Source organism: Leopardus geoffroyi, chromosome A1, assembly GCF_018350155.1.
Source record: "Leopardus geoffroyi isolate Oge1 chromosome A1, O.geoffroyi_Oge1_pat1.0, whole genome shotgun sequence".
NCBI lineage: Eukaryota > Metazoa > Chordata > Mammalia > Carnivora > Felidae > Leopardus > Leopardus geoffroyi.
In genome coordinates, this window is record NC_059326.1 from 13,944,603 (window position 1) to 13,963,002 (window position 18,400).

The following is an 18,400-nucleotide window of genomic DNA, read 5'->3' on the forward strand; positions in this document are numbered from 1 at the left end:
TTTATTTCAATAAGACCATCATTTTGGAGAGCATTTACAGTTTGTGCTAGGAGTACAATTTACAGCTAGGAGGTGTGCCCCCTTAGAAGAAGGGAACTATTTCATAGATACATCTTTTTTCTTCTTTTGACTAAAAATTTATTCCTGTGTTTAGTTACCTACATCATTTATCAGACTTGGCTCTTTTTTTTTTTTTTTTTTAAATTTTAATTTGTCAGCTATTTTGAAAGATATAATAGAATTAGAGAGCAAGTTGTTTTTGAAACAGTAGCTTTGTAAATGGTTTCTGTATTTGCTAATTTTGGTGGTCCTTGAAGGTAAATGAAATCTACTTGGTAAGATTTCATATTAGTTTGTTTTTGTGTATTTGTGATATTTTACATTGAAATATCAATAGGTTTTGCAGTTTTCTATTTTCTCAATTTAAATTACTTCTTTTAGTTCTAAATCTAAAAGGTTTTAGTCTTTATTTGGTACATGTAATACCCCTTCTGACTCTATAGGAAAATGAGTTTTTATTTTATATGCAGATTTTTAAGAAGTTTGTTTATTTATTTATTTTTTTCAACGTTTATTTATTTTTGGGACAGAGTGAGACAGAGCATGAACGGGGGAGGGTCAGAGAGAGAGAGAGGGAGACACAGAATCGGAAACAGGCTCCAGGCTCTGAGCCATCAGCCCAGAGCCTGACGCGGGGCTCGAACTCACGGACCGTGAGATCGTGACCTGGCTGAAGTCGGACGCTTAACCGACTGCGCCACCCAGGCGCCCCAAAGTTTGTTTATTTTTGAGAGATAGACAGCATGAGCAGGGGAGGGGCAGAGAGAGAAGAGACAGAATCCCAAGCAGACTAGGTGATGTCAGCCCAGAGCCTGAGGTGGTGCTCTAACTCACGAAACTGTGAGACCATGACTCAGAGCTGAAACCAAGAGTTGGATGCGTGACTGAGCCACGAAATGAGTGTTTATTCTATATTTGGGGCCAGGTGCCCTGAAATGAGTTTTATTTTAAAGTAATGTTTTATATTATTTTTATAATGCTTTTTAGATATATGGTTCTTTGTATCAGAGAATATTAAACAATTCTATTTTCTTTACAGTTTTCGTACTAGCAAAGGAGTTGGTTACTCTGCTCACTTCGTTGGCAACTGTCTAATAGTTACATCACTGAAGTCTAAAGGAAAAGGTTTTCAGCACTGTGTGAAATACGATTTTCAACCACGTAAGGTAGGTATAAGTAAATATTTCTACTGAGGAACACACAATTTACAATTCCCACTGTCTTAAAATTCACTTGTTACGACTTCTGTAATATTCTCTTACTGATTTTCTAATGACTCATAATGCTTTTTTTTTTTTCTCTTCCCCTTGTCTGCATTTTCTTTTTACTTTTCTAACTTTTCACATAAAAAGAGGCTCTTGACCTCTTGCAGTGTGTGTCTCACTTGCTAGCTCATTGTGATTTATTCTATGTCATTCTTAAAGTAAATACTTACTGAATATTTCCTGAGTTCCAGACACTGTTGTAGGCACTAGAGATGTGACGTGAACAAAACAGACCACATTCCTGCTTTTGTGGAGCTTATATTTTCCGGGAATTTTTATTCAGTTTTATGAGAGCTTTCCACTCTTATTCTTATCTCCAAGCTCTTTTCTTATATTCTCCTCTACCAAAAGAGATTGCCATGGGAATGTCTGTTTGGCCTCTCAACTTCAGAATATGTTAACACCGAATTTGCATCTCCAGTCCTATATCCATTATGTCCTAAATCCCTTGTTTAGATTAAGAAACTGCCATCTTCCTGATAGTGGGGACTTGAGTCACTTTTGTTTTTCATCCCCTTTTTGATCTTTACCAGTTCAATTTTCCAGTCCTTTACTTTGTATCTCTGTAATGTATCTTGCTTAAAAAAAAAAAAAAAATCCTTACCTGCTGCTTGAATTCTTCATACTGTTCTCTCTTTATTTTGGATCCTTTGTCTTCTCCTCTCCCAGATGATTTCACACGCTAATATCTGATTTATATTCTTGGTCATATTATTGCATTGCTCAAACCGATCATTTGCTTCTTACTAACAACTAATTTATTCAATTAACATTTTTAGTCTAGTCCCTCATGATTTGGGTTTTATTTTCAGCTCTTTGCTTATACCCTTTATTGTGTCAAAACTGAGCTAGCATGTGTGTTTCACTTGTTTCCTTTTCAATTGTTCAATCTCTGGCACGAAAACATTTACATGTCTCCTCACTTGTGGCTGTAGGTCTTCAAATCTCACGTTATCGTTAGGTTCCATCCTACATAACATGATTTCCATGGACTCTTTCCTTGATTTGCCTTGCTCTCAGATATAATCTCTCTCATAGCATATTATTTCAGTATTTTTTATAACAATTATTTGTTTTAAACCTTTATCACTCATTTATAAGTGCATAATTTAGTAACTGTTGAGATCAAGCTGTGTATTTGATTCATCTGTGTATTCCCTTATTTACCTGCCACAGAGTTTTGAACTGACAATAATATATGTTGGATAAACAAATAAAATAATGCTTTAATAACCAAAAAAGAGTTTCCTGAAGGAGTAGGTTATATTTATCTGGACAGCTAATTTCTGTTGAGCAGTTGATTTTCTAGTGGTGTAAAAATAAAGGAGGTATTACTATTGATAAAATGAGAAAGAAGGCCTAGGCCTTGTGGTCAGTGCTTCTTTGTAGGGCAGTATGCCAAAGAGCTTTTCCATGTGGCTGGAAGAGGAAAGACAGTCAGTCACGGCAACAAAGATCAAGTCATTTAGGTTGTTACTTACTATGTGATATGTATTTAAAATCAAAAGCTTACCAGCTTTTCTTGTTGTTCTTTCAGCACAGTATTACACCCTGCAAAACTAAGTTAATTTTTGGAATTGTAGAGAACTAGAGCTTTATCCATGAGCATTAAGCGAGATTTTGCACCTTTTGAGAAAGGGTTTTGCACAGGTTTAATGGAAGATACAGTTACTTAGAATTCCAACCACAGATGCATTCTTGTATGTTTATACTGATCCTAAAATTTTGGTGTATAGCATATATAATTTTGTTTGCTATGTCATTTTGTATAATAATCTATGTAATGTATAAATTTGCTATATGTTATATAGGAATAATGCAGTGTCTTTTCAATTTTTAGCACTTTTACAAAAACAATATTAAACAATTTAAGTTATATTATTAATTCAAATTTATTCAAAGGCAAACTTACTTTAATTATAGTTCTGAGGAATTATGTTTGAAGAACATTTGCAGAAATTTTTCTTTAATAACAGTTCTGTCTTATTCTTCCTCTTCCCTTTTCCTCTCCCCCAAATTCTCTCGGTCCTCCTTTACCTCCTCCTCCTCTTTTGCTCATCCTTTCATCTTCCCCTGTCTTTCCCCTTCTTCTTCCCTTTTTTCCTCCTCCTCCTTTTCTTGTTCTTCTTCCCTCTAACCATATTTGGTTTAGATACAGAATAAGTTTTTAGACTGGACATTCAGACTTCACAGTAGTTTGTATACATGTACATGTCATGCACTATGGACTTATACACAATTAGCTCTTTTAAAAGGTCAAGTGTTAAACCTCCAGTTTGGTAATACAGAGAGACTTTTCTTGAGGGAGTTTAAGCTGATCCTAGTAGTCCTGAATCTTGTTTCCTGAGATTCAAGGTTACACTAATTTCTGCTCTTCAAAAATGCTGGCTTCGAGAAGGGAGATATTACTCTGTGGTTAATGTTTTGGCCCTTGAAATACACCTCTGAATATAGATATTCAGACGCCAGGTTGATATGTGTTTGGAATTTAAAAAAAAATTTTTAATGTTTATTTATTTTTGAGAGACAGAGCAAGAGAGAGAGAAAGAGAGAGACAGAGAGCCACCCGGGTGCCCTGATACGTGTTTTTAAAAGTCTGCTGTAGGGGCACCTGGGTGGCTCAGTCGGTTGAGCATCCAACTTTGGCTCAGGTCATGATCTGGTGGTTCATGGGTTTGAGCCCTACATTTGGCTCTGTGCTCACAGTGTGTGGAGTATGCTTGGGATCCTCTCTCTCCCTGTCTCTCTGCTTCTCCCCAGCTCGTGCTCTCTCTCTCTCTCTCTCTCTCTCTCTCTCTCTCTGTCTCAAAATAAATACATTAATTTAAAAAGTCTTCTCTAATATCTAAAGATAAAAAATAAAAAATGTGCAATTATGTTATATAATTAGATTTATAAGATATAATTCACTATCACCTGGGTTTTTTTCTAGAGGGATGTTCTTGGCTATTTATTGGACTCTATCTTTGTGTTAGAGTATCCAGTCATTTGAAAGTCCAGAATTTAAAATAACAAGTTACAGAAGGATAGGAGTTCCTATTTCCACGTGTTTAAGGCCAGTTATCCCTTATAGGTTCAAGGGCCTTTTTTGGATACCTGGCAGTGAGATTGTCCACCTTCTTTAAGAGCACACTTTACTTTTTATCCAAAGGAATATTTATCCACAGGAGCAACCGTAACAGAGATTGATGAGCCCACATATGGCAGAGGGAATGTCATTTCCTCTTATTTCTGTTTGTTTTCTTCTTTGCTTATGATCCCGTGTATGTTTTGCCACATATTGAAGAAAATATTATTTAGGATGCGGTTTTCAAATATATATTTAAAATTTTACCTGAGTCCAATAAAAATATTTGCTTTATGTTGAAGCTATAGTAAAACTGTTTCTCTTAAAGAATATCAGCGTGGGGCACTGGGTGGCTCATTCCGTCAAGTGTCTGACTCTTGATTTCAGCTCAGATCATGATTTCACAGTTTGTGAGTTCAAGCGCCACCTAGGGCTTTGCACTGACAGTGAGGAGCCTGCTTGGGATTTACTCTCTCTCTCCCTCTGCTCCCCCCCCCCCCGCCCCATGCTTTCTCTCTATCTCAAAATAAATAAACTTAAAAAAGAATTTATGTAAAAGAAAGAATATCAGTGTATCGATCATTCATTAATATATACCTGGAAAATAGCTTAAAAAGCAGGGATTCTAAATAAATTCATACATTAGAATGGAGGTTCTTGATTTCTTGATACAAATCCCAGTTATTTTCATACAAATTTAATTGTCTCTCCTCCAGAAATTCTGATTTATTAGATTTGGGATGACACCCAGGGGAGTTTGCCAAATGTGCCAAAATGTTTTGAATTTCAGTGGGAACTTGTTATAAATACAGATTCTTGGAATTATAATTTCCATGTTAGGAATATATTTTTAACAAATGCTCTAGGTGATGTTTTTCATGTGACAAGTTTAGATAACAGTGATTTGAAGAGTATAAATAAGGAAAATTAGGGTGAAGCTAAGAACTAAATAAAATTGTCATTAACCAATAAAAAGCAATTTAACCCATTTGTTCTCTCTCTCTCTCTCTCTCTCTCTCTCTCTCTCTTTCTCTTCACACTATTTCCTTATGAGAAGTACATTCCCATTTGTAAGAGCTCTATATATGTTGATTCTAAGGAGTCTTAGTAAGAACAGGGCCAGGGAGTGATAATGGTTTTAAAAAAAACCATAGAGGGGCGCCTGAGTGGCTCAGTCGGTTAAGCGGCCGACTTCAGCTCAGGTCATGATCTCACAGTCCCTGAGTTTGAGCCCTGCGTCGGGCTCTGTGCTGACAGCTCAGAGCCTGGAGCGCGTTTCAGATTCTGTGTCTCCCTCTCTTGCTGACCCTCCCCTGCTCATGCTCTGTCTCTCTCTGTCTCAAAAATAAATAAACGTTAAAAAAAAAAATTAAAAAAAAAAACAAAACCATAGATGCTCATAAACCTTGAAAACCATAAATACTTTGTTTTACTGTATCATTATTCAAGATAAATGCATTCTCTCTCTTTTTTTTTCTTTCTTATTTTTCCAGGAGATGACCTAGCTAAATTGTAATCCTTTGATAAGGTGTTTAACTGGCCTTTCTAAAAGAAATCTTTATATTAAAACTTTTGCTTTCTTAGCTGTACCACTCACCAAATGTTTGACCTTGTGAAAATTCCGTAACATTTTAGCCCACAGTAAATTATTAGCATATTACCTAAGATGTAGTAAGTGCTCAATATGTGTTAGCTACTATTGATATTTGTATGAGTATCATGTTATATTTTCCTATGAATTCTTATTACAGTTTTTTTTTTTTGTTTCTGTTTGGTATTTTTTTCTAGATCTAGTTTTGAGTCTTAACTAATTGTAGACCTCAGTGGATGTACAAAATATCAGTATGCATACACAGTTTCCAATTTTCCTCCCATTTCTTTTAAAATATAGATCAGAAATATAAAAAATATCAAGTCAAACATTGGTCTCTTTTGAATGGAAAAGACACTTGTCTGTTATATGTACATATTGATGTACCATGGAAAGAGAACATTAAAGTTAATTTTCCTATTAACTGCTCTGACCTTCACTGAGATTAGTTCGTTCATTCAACTGTGCATTCATTTATTCATCCATCAGCTTTGTCAAATATCAGTGTTATGACCAAAAGCAAACTCTTTGATTGTAACTCCACATCTTATTATCTGGCTAATTAACTGGCTAACTGTATTAATTATCTTAAGTTAATGGTACCACTACCAATTTAAGTGAAAAATTGGAAGCCATCTTTAGACTTCTCTTTTCTGTATCAGCACTTTCAATGAGTTTTGTTAATTAGTCCCTATCTCCCTTCTTTTAAATTACTAATGTCTTTGTCTTAATTTAGACTTTTATAGTTTTCTTACCTCAACCTTTGCAGTAGTTTTCAGGTTTATCTTTAACCACATTTGCCTAACTGTCCCACTTACTCAGTACTGCCAGTTATTTTCCTAAACTATGAAGATGATCATTCCATTTTCCTGCTCAAAATTCCTTAGTGATAAGACATTACCAAAAAACAAAGATTACCAAAGGCATCCTAAAGTCTCTTATAAACTGATCTTTGTTATTGTGTCTAAATCTAAACACCGAGAAAAGTTTTGTCAGGCCTCTGTGCTGTATGTAAAGTATTAAGATTCCTCTTTTCCCCCTGTTTACTCAGCAATTTGTATTCATCCTTCAAGCTTAGTCTTAAGTTTCATTTTACTCTTTTAGTGACTTCTTCTCGGTTAGCCTTCCTTCTCCTTTTGTCTTTTCTTTTCCTTCTGCGCTCAGTTAGTCATTACTTCTTTTGCTCCCATATCTGTGTTTTAGACAGTTTCCATGGTTTTATAATTGCTTTCATGTTTGTTTTCCTGGTGAACTCTCCTTAAGGGTGTATATGTTATCATTGCCCACAGTCTGGAGGATACTGGGCATGAAATAGTCTATCAGTAAATTTTTAAAAAATGTTTATTTATTTTTGAGAGAGAGAGAGAGAGAGTGAGCCTGAGTGGGGGGAGGAACAGAAAGAGAGGGAGACACAGACTCCAAAGCAGGCTCCAGGCTCCGAGCTGTCAGCACAGAGCTCGATGTGGGGCTCGAACTCACGAACCATGAGATCATGACCTGAGCTGAAGTCGGACGCTTAACTGTCTGAGCCACCAGATACCCCGACTATCAGTAAATTTTTTGAATGAATGAGTGACTTTGAGGAGTAAATGTCAATTTTAGTGGAAAAAAATCTCATCAGAAGGAAATTGTGGAAAAAAAATAGGTATTAGTTAATGCTGTCTTCTTTATGGCTGCCAAATATGTATTAGGAACTGTTCTTCATAATTCTCATATATTGTCTCTTACCTATAATGTTCACTCCACAAAAAGGCATTATTATTCCCCCTTTTTTACAGATGGAAATAGCTAAATGATTTGCCAGAAGTCATAGAGCTTGTAACTTGGGAACTCAGTTTTTATATCTATATGAATGTAAAATTCATACTGCACAGCCAAGCACCCTAAGTTAGTTGGTACATAGGAGAAAGAACTCAATAAATATTTGTTAAATATGTTCTTTCCTATATCAAGTATGTAAGTAACTATAATAATATATCTAATATTATTTATCTTAAACTTTTCTTTGGAGAGCAGGAAATCCTTTTCCATTTATAGACATTTGTTTATATGCATTCTATTTAGAAAGTTAAAATTTCTTTTTTTTAAATTTCAAGTTTTTATTTAAATTCAAGTTAGCTAACATGTAGTGTCAATTGGTTTCAGGAATAAAATTAAGTGATTTATCACTTATATAACACCCAGAGCTCATCACAAGTACCCTTCTTAATGCCTGTCACCCATTTAGCCCATCCTCTACCCACCTCCCCTCGAGCAACCCTTAGTTTGTTCTCTATAGTTAAGAGTGCCTTATGGTTTGCCTCCCTCTCTGTTTTTATCTTATTTTATTTTTTTTTCTCTTCCCCTATGTTCATATGTTTTGTTTCTTAAATTCCAGATGTGGGTAAAATCATATGGTATTTGTCTTTCTCTGACTGACGCATTTTACTTAGCATAATATATTCTGGTTCCATGCACATTGTGCAGATGGCAAGATTTCATTCTTTTTGATGGCTGAGTAGTATTCCATTATATATATATATGTGTGTGTGTGTGTGTGTGTGTGTGTGTGTGTGTGTGTGTGTGTGTGTATGTGTATATATATATATGTGTGTGTGTGTGTGTGTGTATATATATATATATATATATATATATATATATATGGCACACATTTGGGCTCTTTCCATAATTTGACTATTGTTGATAGTTAGAAATTTAAAATTTTAATAATTTTACTCCAAAATAATAAAGGTTATATTTCCTGTGTTACCTAGATGGCATTCTGGTGGAAAATTTTCAAACTCAATGAGGGTAATACAAGTAAATTTGAATTTTTATGCATGTAAACTTCTATAAGATTTTTCTTAAATTTATATGAACCTCAATTTTTATGGCTTCTTCTTGATAATTTTGTAATATTTAGAAATATGAATGGTTAAATGACTGACTTTAAAGATTTTCTTCTGCTTTTGATCAAGACTAACATAAATGTTGTTTTCTGATCCAGTAGAAGATTCCTTTTGCAATAGTTAAAGATTACCTAGACTGAAACAACTTTAAAAAAGACATGTGTTTAGGGATTAGTTTGACCTAACATTTTAATTTTATAATTGAGGAACAGTGTTCTTTGTGTTATTGTTTTCCATGAGTTGTTAAGTGCACTATTTTTATTTTCTAACTTGAAATGAATGAAATTGAATTTTGTTCAAAGTACTTCAGACACCTTGAAATAGCTGATATTTTCGTGGCTGAGAATTATTATAGCTTTATGTTTTTCAAAATATAGTATTATGAAATAATTGAGTAGTGCTTTTAAGTAATCTGGGAAACAAAGTTTGTATTATATATTTTTATGTTTTTGTGGGGGAGACGAAGTCTAATTTTTTTCTTCTTAAACACTGAAGGCATACTTGTTCAAGTGTCTATAAATCATTTGCATTTTTTTATATCTTAGAATTATATTTCTGTATTCTTGGCCTTAGATTGTTAAGTTTCAAAGAGAGTAAGGGTTGGATCCACAAATCATTGCAGAATTTAAATCATTCCATATCAAAATATATACTTGAAATGCTTTTGGTTGGCCCTAGGAATTATAAACTTAGAACTTAATACAAAGTTATTCCTCGATTCTTAATGAATATTCACACATTATTAAGTTAAAAGATACATAATTTTTCTTGGACCTAATAAATCTGAGTTGTGGAATTGAAACCACCTAATCTTATTATAAATGTTAAAATGTTGGGGGTGCCCGGGTGGCTCAGTTGGTTAAGCGTCTGACTCTTGACTTTTGGCTCAGGTCACGATCTCACAGTTCATGAATTCAAGCCCTGCATCGCTCTGTGCTGCTAGCACAGAGCCCACTTGGAATTCTTTCTCTCTCTGCCCCTTTCCTGCTCCTGCGTGCACGCTCGCTTTCTCTCTCTCTCTCTCTCTCTCTCTCTCAAAATAAACAAACAAATAAATAAATAAATAAATAAATAAAACTTTAAAAAAAATTTTAAAAAAGTAAATATTAAAGTGTTGTTCCTTTGACTTATCTTTCCTGACCATGCAATCCGAAATAGAATCAAGGTTAATCTTTCTCAGTTTATGCTATTTTTTTTTTTCCTTCACAGTAATCATTATTTGTCATTTTATATTTATTTACTTGTCTAATCTGTGTCTCTTTCACTACACCATGAATTTCAGGAGAGCTGGACCTATGGTCTTTCTGGTCAGACTTGAAACAATACAAATACAAATGGTATAATACAAATGTTATTAAATGAATAAACCAAATATAATTGTATTTCCATAATATTTGCATCTTGGTATAGTAGAAGGAGTGTAATTCCACAGTTCAAGGTATTCTAGGTCTGTCTCCATCACAGATTTATTCTTTATTAGTCACTTCTTTCATCTGCAAAGTGAGAAGTATGAGGGGGAACTTGGTAATGCGTAATTGTTAGTATTCTTTCAAGCATTCTTAAAGTGTGTTGTGAATGTTATGATTGCTTTTCAGGTAATAACTAAACATTACATATCAAGATCTTTTTTTTTTTTTATTTAAGTGGTACATGATCAGCATTGTCCACATTTATAATCGATGGAGGAACAGTGAAATTCGGTGTTATGTTAATGGACAGCTGGTATCCTATGGTGATATGGCTTGGCATGTTAACACAAATGATGTAAGTTTTTTGTTTTTTGTTTTTTTGATCTGTGCTTTAATGTATTTGAGTGTGTGATCTATCACTATTCATGACATTCATGAATTTTATAAAAGTTTGGTAGAAACTTAATAGTTGTACTTCTGAAAGTTTTATTCAGTTAAATGAATTTTTAGTTCTTAAATTTAGTATAATTAAGTTGCTAAAATAGATGATTAGTGATGAAAAAAGGGAAATTGCTCAAATAAATTACTAAGTATTAGGTCAAAACATCCATGCAGTATTCTATTCTTTCTAGAATTTCAAGCATTAAAAACGGTGTCTTACACCTTATTTGGATGTGAAAGGAAGACCTTACACACAGTGAATCAGTATAACATGTAGTCACTATTGTTTACTACATAAATAGTGATAAATGCTGTGGAGAAATATTAAGTGGGAATAGGTATAGAGAGTATAGGTGTAGGGAAGGGGGAAGCCAGATGGTACAGAGATGATCTTAGTGAGAAGAGTTTAGGGAGCAAGTCATGTGGATATTTCGGAGAAATATCCCATTCACTGAAAGCAGTGAGTGCAGAGCCTTTGAGGCCGAACGGAAAGTTAATTGAACAAATAAGCAGCCAGTTTGCTTAGAACAGAGGGAGGAATGGACAGAACAATGTTGAGAGGTAAGGTTTAGACAGACCATAGAGGGTGAAATCATGCAGGCATCATACACAAACATAATACCTGGGCTTTCCCATCTTAGCCAGCATAAAAATCTTAGGAAGGGTTTCAGCAAACAAGTGGCATGATGCAGGCTCATATTTTAAAAATGTCCATCAGTCTGCAGTATTGAGAATATTCTAAAGGGAAAAAATGGCAGAAGCAAGGAGATCAATTAAATGACTTACTGTGATAATAACAAGCAGGTAATACGAGTTTTAGCTAGCATGTTAGCAGTGAAGGAGGTAATACAATTGTATTCTGGAGGGAGCATATCTTGAGTTAAATCCTCAAAAGCTCTGTTCTGGGCTTTCCTTTGTCATTATCCCGGCCTGTTAGAACCAAAGTAAAAGATGTTTTCAAATGCCTGATGTTTTACCTTCAAGCCCAATAATACACAATCATTCCAGCATACCTGGTTTTATAAAAACTTGGCCTTTCTCTAACAAAATTCACTTCTCAGTGTTGTCTACATCTCTGCAGACTTTAATTTCCTTAAGGGCAGGGGTCTCTTCTTGTTCTCACTTGTATTATTTTAAATAGTACTGTGTCTGTAGTCCATATTTTTCCAGGGTCAAGGGTTGGAAGAGTACTCCTTACAGACATCTGAACCTTGACCTGTTTTCACATGACCTAAGAGCTGAGAATCTTGTTTTTTATTTTTTATTTTTAAAGGTTTTTCTTTTTTTTAAAGATACAAACAAAAAATCAAGAAAGATTATGTGACAGAAACCACATGTGGCTGGCAAAGTTTAAAATCTTTACTATCTGTTCATTTATAGGACAAGTTTGCTTTTTTGCCCTACAAACTCAAGGTGGGCCATAGTCAGTAAATTTTTGAGGATGACTTTGTCAGAATTAGAATGCACAGATGAGGGGCGCCTGGGTGGCTCAGTCGGTTGAGCATCCAGCTTCTCTCAGGTCATGATCTCACGGTTGGTGAGTTCGAGCCCCACGTCGGGCCCTGTGCTGACAGCTCAGAGCCTGGAGCCTGCTGTGGATTCTGTGTGTCTCTCTCTCTCTGCCCCTCCCCTGCTCATGCTCTTCCCTATCTCTCGAAAGTAAATAAACATTAAAAAAAAATTTTTAAAAAGAATGCACAGATGAAATTCTACTTTATCTCTGCCCTCCAGAGGGGAGACTTTTTATTATAGAGTGAAGGTAACCCCAATGACCTTGTTGGCTGTCACTAAATCTAGTTATATTTAGAATGAAAGAAATGAAAAGAAAAAAGAAAAAAAGACAGAGGGAAGGAAGGAAGGAAGAAGAGAAGGAAGGAAGGAAGGATTTTGATTTTTGAATTATTTGCAATAGTACACCAAGAAATGGGGAGGCCTGGGCCGTAACACTTACATACACATACATTGTGCAGTAAACTCTTAAGTTCCTATAGTTTTAATTACAGATTAGGTATTTGATGAAGAGTTTCTGTCTTTATAATTCATTCAGAAATATTTTGTTTTTCTATTGAGGCACCAAAGGGATTCCATACATATGCAATGCTGTGCCTATCAGCACCAAGATGTGGAATAACTTTGAGAATGGGCAAAAGAAACTGGGGCCTAGCATTAGGTGACATTTAGAGAAATAGAGATGGGAAGGGTCTTAAATATGGCTTCTTAGGTCTTGAACTCTGCAGATGGAGAGCACTGTACCATCTGCTTTAGCCAGCCGACTTTGGTGATAATTATTTATTTGGTTCTGCATAATGCCTACTTATGGAAGAGAGGGAAGGGATTTTCATTGTGTCCTTGCTTTGTGTGGAGAAATAGAGGAATATATATCCCTGGCGGAGAAATTAGGTAGTTTCTAAAATTAAGCCTTATGTGTTTATGGTTAAAATTTGGAGTAGTCATTCTCTGATTCAGGTGAATCTCTCTCTATAAATGGACAGTTGTTAGAGCATGTGAGTTTTAAAATTAGTTTTACTTTTCAAAGTAGAATTTTAAGCCCTTTTACATTTAAGTATAACATTTGCAAAGTGGTTCAGTGATTATTGAGTAGATGGTTACTGTTTGTTTTACTTTTCCATAGATACGAAATACTTAACTGATTTACTTTTTTGGAAAATCTTTAGCTGGCTTTTATTATGTAAATATTCCCAAAGTCTTAAGTGATGCTTTTTTCTGTTATTATTGTTATACTTGAAGGTATACATGAAAGTGAAGGCAGGCATCCTTAAATATTTTATCATTACAAAATAATACATTGATTTTTTTTATGACTTTTTAAAAATAGAGCTATGACAAGTGCTTTCTCGGATCTTCAGAAACTGCTGATGCAAATAGGGTGTTTTGTGGTCAACTTGGTGCCGTGTATGTATTCAGTGAAGCACTCAACCCTGCGCAGATATTTGCAATTCATCAGTTAGGACCTGGATATAAGGTAGTAATAACGATCTTATGCATTCTATGGAAAGTTTTATGTGAATTCTATGTGAAATGTGATACAGTATAATATACAGTGATAGCCTTTCTTCAGTGTGCTTTAAAAGTCATCTCTGTTCTTTGGAATTTAGTTGTTAGTACAAGTTTCATTTTGCTTCAAAGGTCCTTTTTCTCTTTTGGATTTTTTTCCTCATGAACTTTTAAAATTCTAAAGAATGTTTTTTGTTATGTTGAAGCCATGGCTTTTGTTGACATAACTCTGAAATAATAAATTTTATAAAACCGTGTTGCTTATGTGGTATTTGAAATCTCAAATTTTGAAATATGAAATGAACAAATGACTGGTATATTCAAAATAGAGGTAACTTGGAAAGAACAAAGATTTAGAAGGAAAATGGTGTCAATTATTACACGTGGCTGAAATTATTCAGTTTTAGTTTTTACTTTTGCTGGTCCTTTACAGTAGGTGAGGAGGGTCAGTACAGTAGCAAGTATCTGAATTTTGCAAAGTCATTATTAAATATGGTTTATCACATTCTTCCTGTTTTTTAACTCCCAAAGTGAAGACTTATTAGGCAAGATATCACATTCACATACGTTAATTAGTTTTTAATATGCAGTACACCTGGCTAGGGAAATATATGAGTTTTATGTAAATCACATTAGTAACTGTGGCATCCCAAACTGTTTGGAGCTGAGAGAAAAGTATGCATTGTAAGTCAAAGTATTTTTAATAATTCTGAAGAAGTACATGTCTTGCATGGAAGAGCTGTTTGTTTTAAACATAGTGTTTAAGTAATCAATGTGAATATTGTATTATGAAAAGGGGGTACTAAACTATTTCTATTCCCAGTGATTTTAAAATAATCCTAAATTATGAGAATGATGCTGTCATTTTTATGTCAGGGTGATAATTCTTGCTACCATCTTTTGTCCATATCAGTTTATTTATTTTCCTGTCTCTGAAGTGAATTTGTGCTTGTAACAGCACTATTTCTTTCATTGGTTCTTTTGTTGGGTTTTGGGTCCTTGTTCTGTCATGTGTTGGATTTGCATGGTAATGTTTCTGTAATTCAGATTTTTGGATTAACATACATCCTGCCTCCTTTTGTTTCTTTCCCTTGGTCTGTAAAATATTTGATGTGGCTTTCTTCAGGCACTGCCAGAATATGGTATTAGGTGAATCAAACCAATGATATATAAATAAAGGTAGAAAATTTTAAAAACCACAGGTATGCAAATTTTAAACCCAATATGATAGCTATAATGACATTTTAGAATTGATGGGAGCTTCTTGGTAGGAAAAAGGAAAAGGACTAAATATTAACAAGTTATGTAATTCTCCCCTTTGGAAAGGAGCAAACATTGTCTTGAATCACTTTGCGAACTTAGTTGTTTGTCATATGGCTTTTGCTCATCACATTCTTTTATAACAAAAGTGAAAATGAGTAGTAATCCTGTGTTGCCATGTTCTATACACAAGTACTCATGTTATATAAGAATGTAGTCCTAGCATCCTAACATAGACAATAGAGTACCTATATCAAAGTCAGAACTTTTAAAAGAAAATACCTCTAAATTTTGGGTGTTACATGAAAAATAATTCGGGGCGCCTGGGTGGCTCAGTCGGTTAAGCGGCCGACTTCGGCTCAGGTCATTATCTCGCGGTCCGTGAGTTTGATCCCCGCGTCAGGCTCTGTGCTGACAGCTCGGAGCCTGGAGCCTTCTTCGGATGCTGTGTCTCCCTCTCTCTCTGACCTTCCCCCGTTCATGCTCTGTCTCTCTGTGTCTCAAAAATAAATAAACGTTTAAAAAAATAATAATAATTTTATTAAGTTTTGAAAGTTCCCAGTTTATGGGTATAGCCCACTGAGCCCCTTGTTTATACTAAAGGAAGTAGACTGTAAATCAATGGGTATGTATGTATTTTCTCAATTTGTAAATATTAAAAATAGAATCACTATTAGGACAAACATCTGTAAAAATTTTTGACAATGAAATTTTTTTCCTAGAAATTCAGAGAATGAAGGGAGAGGGGAAAGAATGCAAATGAAGATCAGATTGTGTTATCACAGGGGAAAAAGCTGAAGTGGTTCACATAGCAGTCTCAATTTTCTTGGGTAAAGTAGGAGGCAAAGTCACTTCCTATGAGTGAAGGGGTAAAGAGTTGCAGTGGAGTTTTTAAGGTGTTTAGGATATAATAATTAGTTGACATTTGGTGTAAATCACAAATGAAGCTTAAATTATTGTTATATAATAATGTATTTATAGTCATAGATGTGCGTTATATAGAGCTTCCTGTAAGTATAATGGTCAGACAATATTGTCTGTGATTCTGAGCTTAATGTAGATAGCATGTCAGCATCTGGGCCCTGAAATAAAATAAATTAATTCCCCCCAAAATAATGCCCTCAAACTATATATACTATGTAGCCTATCCCATGTGATTTTGACTTCTTGGTCATTAAAGTATTCGGTAATTCTTTCTGTGAAATGTCTGGTTTTGAGCAATATAGCTTGTCTATGAATATTTTACACTTAGTTATTTTAGGTAAATGATTAATAAAGGAGGGTATTACTAGTCAATTAAATAAGTCATTAGGTTCAGGGGTGCCTGGATGGCTCAGTCATTTATGTGTCTGACTTCTTGACTTGCTCAGGCCATACCGTGGTCTCATGGTTCGTGAGTTCGATCCCTTCACTGGGCTCTGCACTGACAGTGCAGAGCCTGATTGGGATTCTCTCTCTCCTCTCTCTCTGTCCCTTCCTTTCTCCCTCTCAAAAATAAATAAAGAAACTTTAAACATAAATAAATAGGGGAGCCTGAGTGGCTCAGTTGGTTAAGCGTCTGCCTTTGGCTCAGGTCATGATCTTGCAATTGGTAAATTCAAGCCCCATGTCAGACTCTGTGCTGACAGCTCAGAGCTTGGAGCCTATTTCAGATTCTGTGTCTCCCTCACTCTCTGCCCCTCCCCTGCATGTGCTCTCTCTCTCTCCTTCAAAAACAAATAAACATTAAAAAAATTTTTTTAACTAAATAAACCATTAGGTTTTGGATTTGTAAAACAGAATTTCTCACTGTAATTTTGTCTCGTCTAGACTAGAAACATTTACCATGAGTTAAGTTTATCATACAGCTCCATTTGATGGGGTTATTCAGTGTGTACAAGATTGTGAAGTCATACATACAGTGACTTTTTGACATAAACTTACACAACATTTCAACAGTTTTGATATTTTCCAATTGTTATTGGACATTTCCTAATTATCACTATCATATAATCTCTTGTGGCAAGCAATGCATCTCCCTTGCTAAATATTACAATATTAAGTTTTGCTTATGTCCTCCATTCAAGAAAATAATGATTTTTATCAGTTTATTATATTATGACAAAGGCATAACTGATAAGAGAAAATGTATAAAACAGCCTCCAAAATTAAAGATCACTTTGGAGGGTTTCTGATACCTGCTTGGATAGGCAAGTTCCTAGCAGTGATATTCCCACAATCACCACTTAACAATCTGCACATAATACAGAAAACAACTATGTGAGGGTTCTAAAGAGCCAAGATTTAGAGAGGTGTCAAAACATGAAGCAAGTGGTCCAGCATGGGCTGAGTTGCCAATTTTTTACTCTGATAGAAAAACTTTTTTGGCCAGAAAATAAGGTGAAAAGCACTTGGCCAGTCAGTACCGCATGGAGGTTAATGGCCAGCTCAAGAAAAGAGACAGCCAGAAAAGGATCTGAATTCTATATTTAAAAAAACTCACCCTAAATCTCTAGCCCATTCCTGAAGCCATGATGATCATGATAAACTGATAATAGACTGTAAATAAGTCTTCAAGAACAGAGCTGAGACCTGAGGCACCACACATAGGAGGTATGACAGTTTGTAATAGTATTGATAGAAGAAATGACCCCACAAAACCAAAACATCAATACTTTTCAAAACAACATAATCTCTGTAGAATAATTTTCACCATGTCCATCATATAAGCCAAAATTACTCATTCTATGAAAAGCCAGGAAAATGTGACTTATTGTCCAGGACATGCCAACTCCGAGATAACCCAGGATCATGGAATTATTACATGAGGACTTTTAAGGAGCTATTGTAACTAGTGAAATTAAACAAAATTGCTTGTAATGAACTGAAAAATGGGAATTATCATCCACAAAAAGTGGAAATTTTAGAATTGAAAAATATATCTGGAATTAAAAATCCACTGTATGGGTTTAGTATTAGCAGAATGGATATGGTAGAGAAATAAATAAACTTGCACGTAGATTGACAGAACCATTAGAAAAGAAAGAAGAGATTAAGGGGGAAAGAACAAAACCATAAGATGCATGGGGTGGTTTTGAAGTCTAATATGCAGAGAAAGTGCCAGGAAAAAAAAAATATTTGAAGGAATATTTATAAAAAAAAAACTTTGTAAATTTGGTTAAAAACAAAGCAAAACAATACAACGGACATTTATAGATTAAAGGAACTATGTAAACTCCAAGGAAAATAAATTCGAAGAGAACCAGAGTAGGCATATTATAGTAAAACAAAAGGAAAAAATAGTTATTGAAAGCAAGTAGAGAAAAGCTAGACATAACTGCACACTTTCCTTCAGCAATTGGGGAAACCGTAGAGCTGAAGCAGAACCTGTCAACCCAGAATTCTTCATCTAGTGAAAATCTTTA

General features: G+C 34.7%; 1 protein-coding gene across 10 annotated transcripts in view; it reads left to right on the forward strand.

Annotated features, from left to right (window-relative positions):
• NBEA (neurobeachin) overlaps nt 1-18,400 on the forward strand; it is a 689,522-nt gene that overhangs the window by 90,285 nt on the left and 580,837 nt on the right. For all 10 annotated transcript variants that reach the window (XM_045473789.1, XM_045473805.1, XM_045473824.1 and 7 more), the window contains exons 6-8: nt 1,100-1,226; nt 10,516-10,635; nt 13,558-13,704. In XM_045473789.1, the coding sequence (XP_045329745.1) occupies nt 1,100-1,226; nt 10,516-10,635; nt 13,558-13,704 (394 nt within the window). The remainder of the gene's footprint in view (nt 1-1,099; nt 1,227-10,515; nt 10,636-13,557; nt 13,705-18,400) is intronic.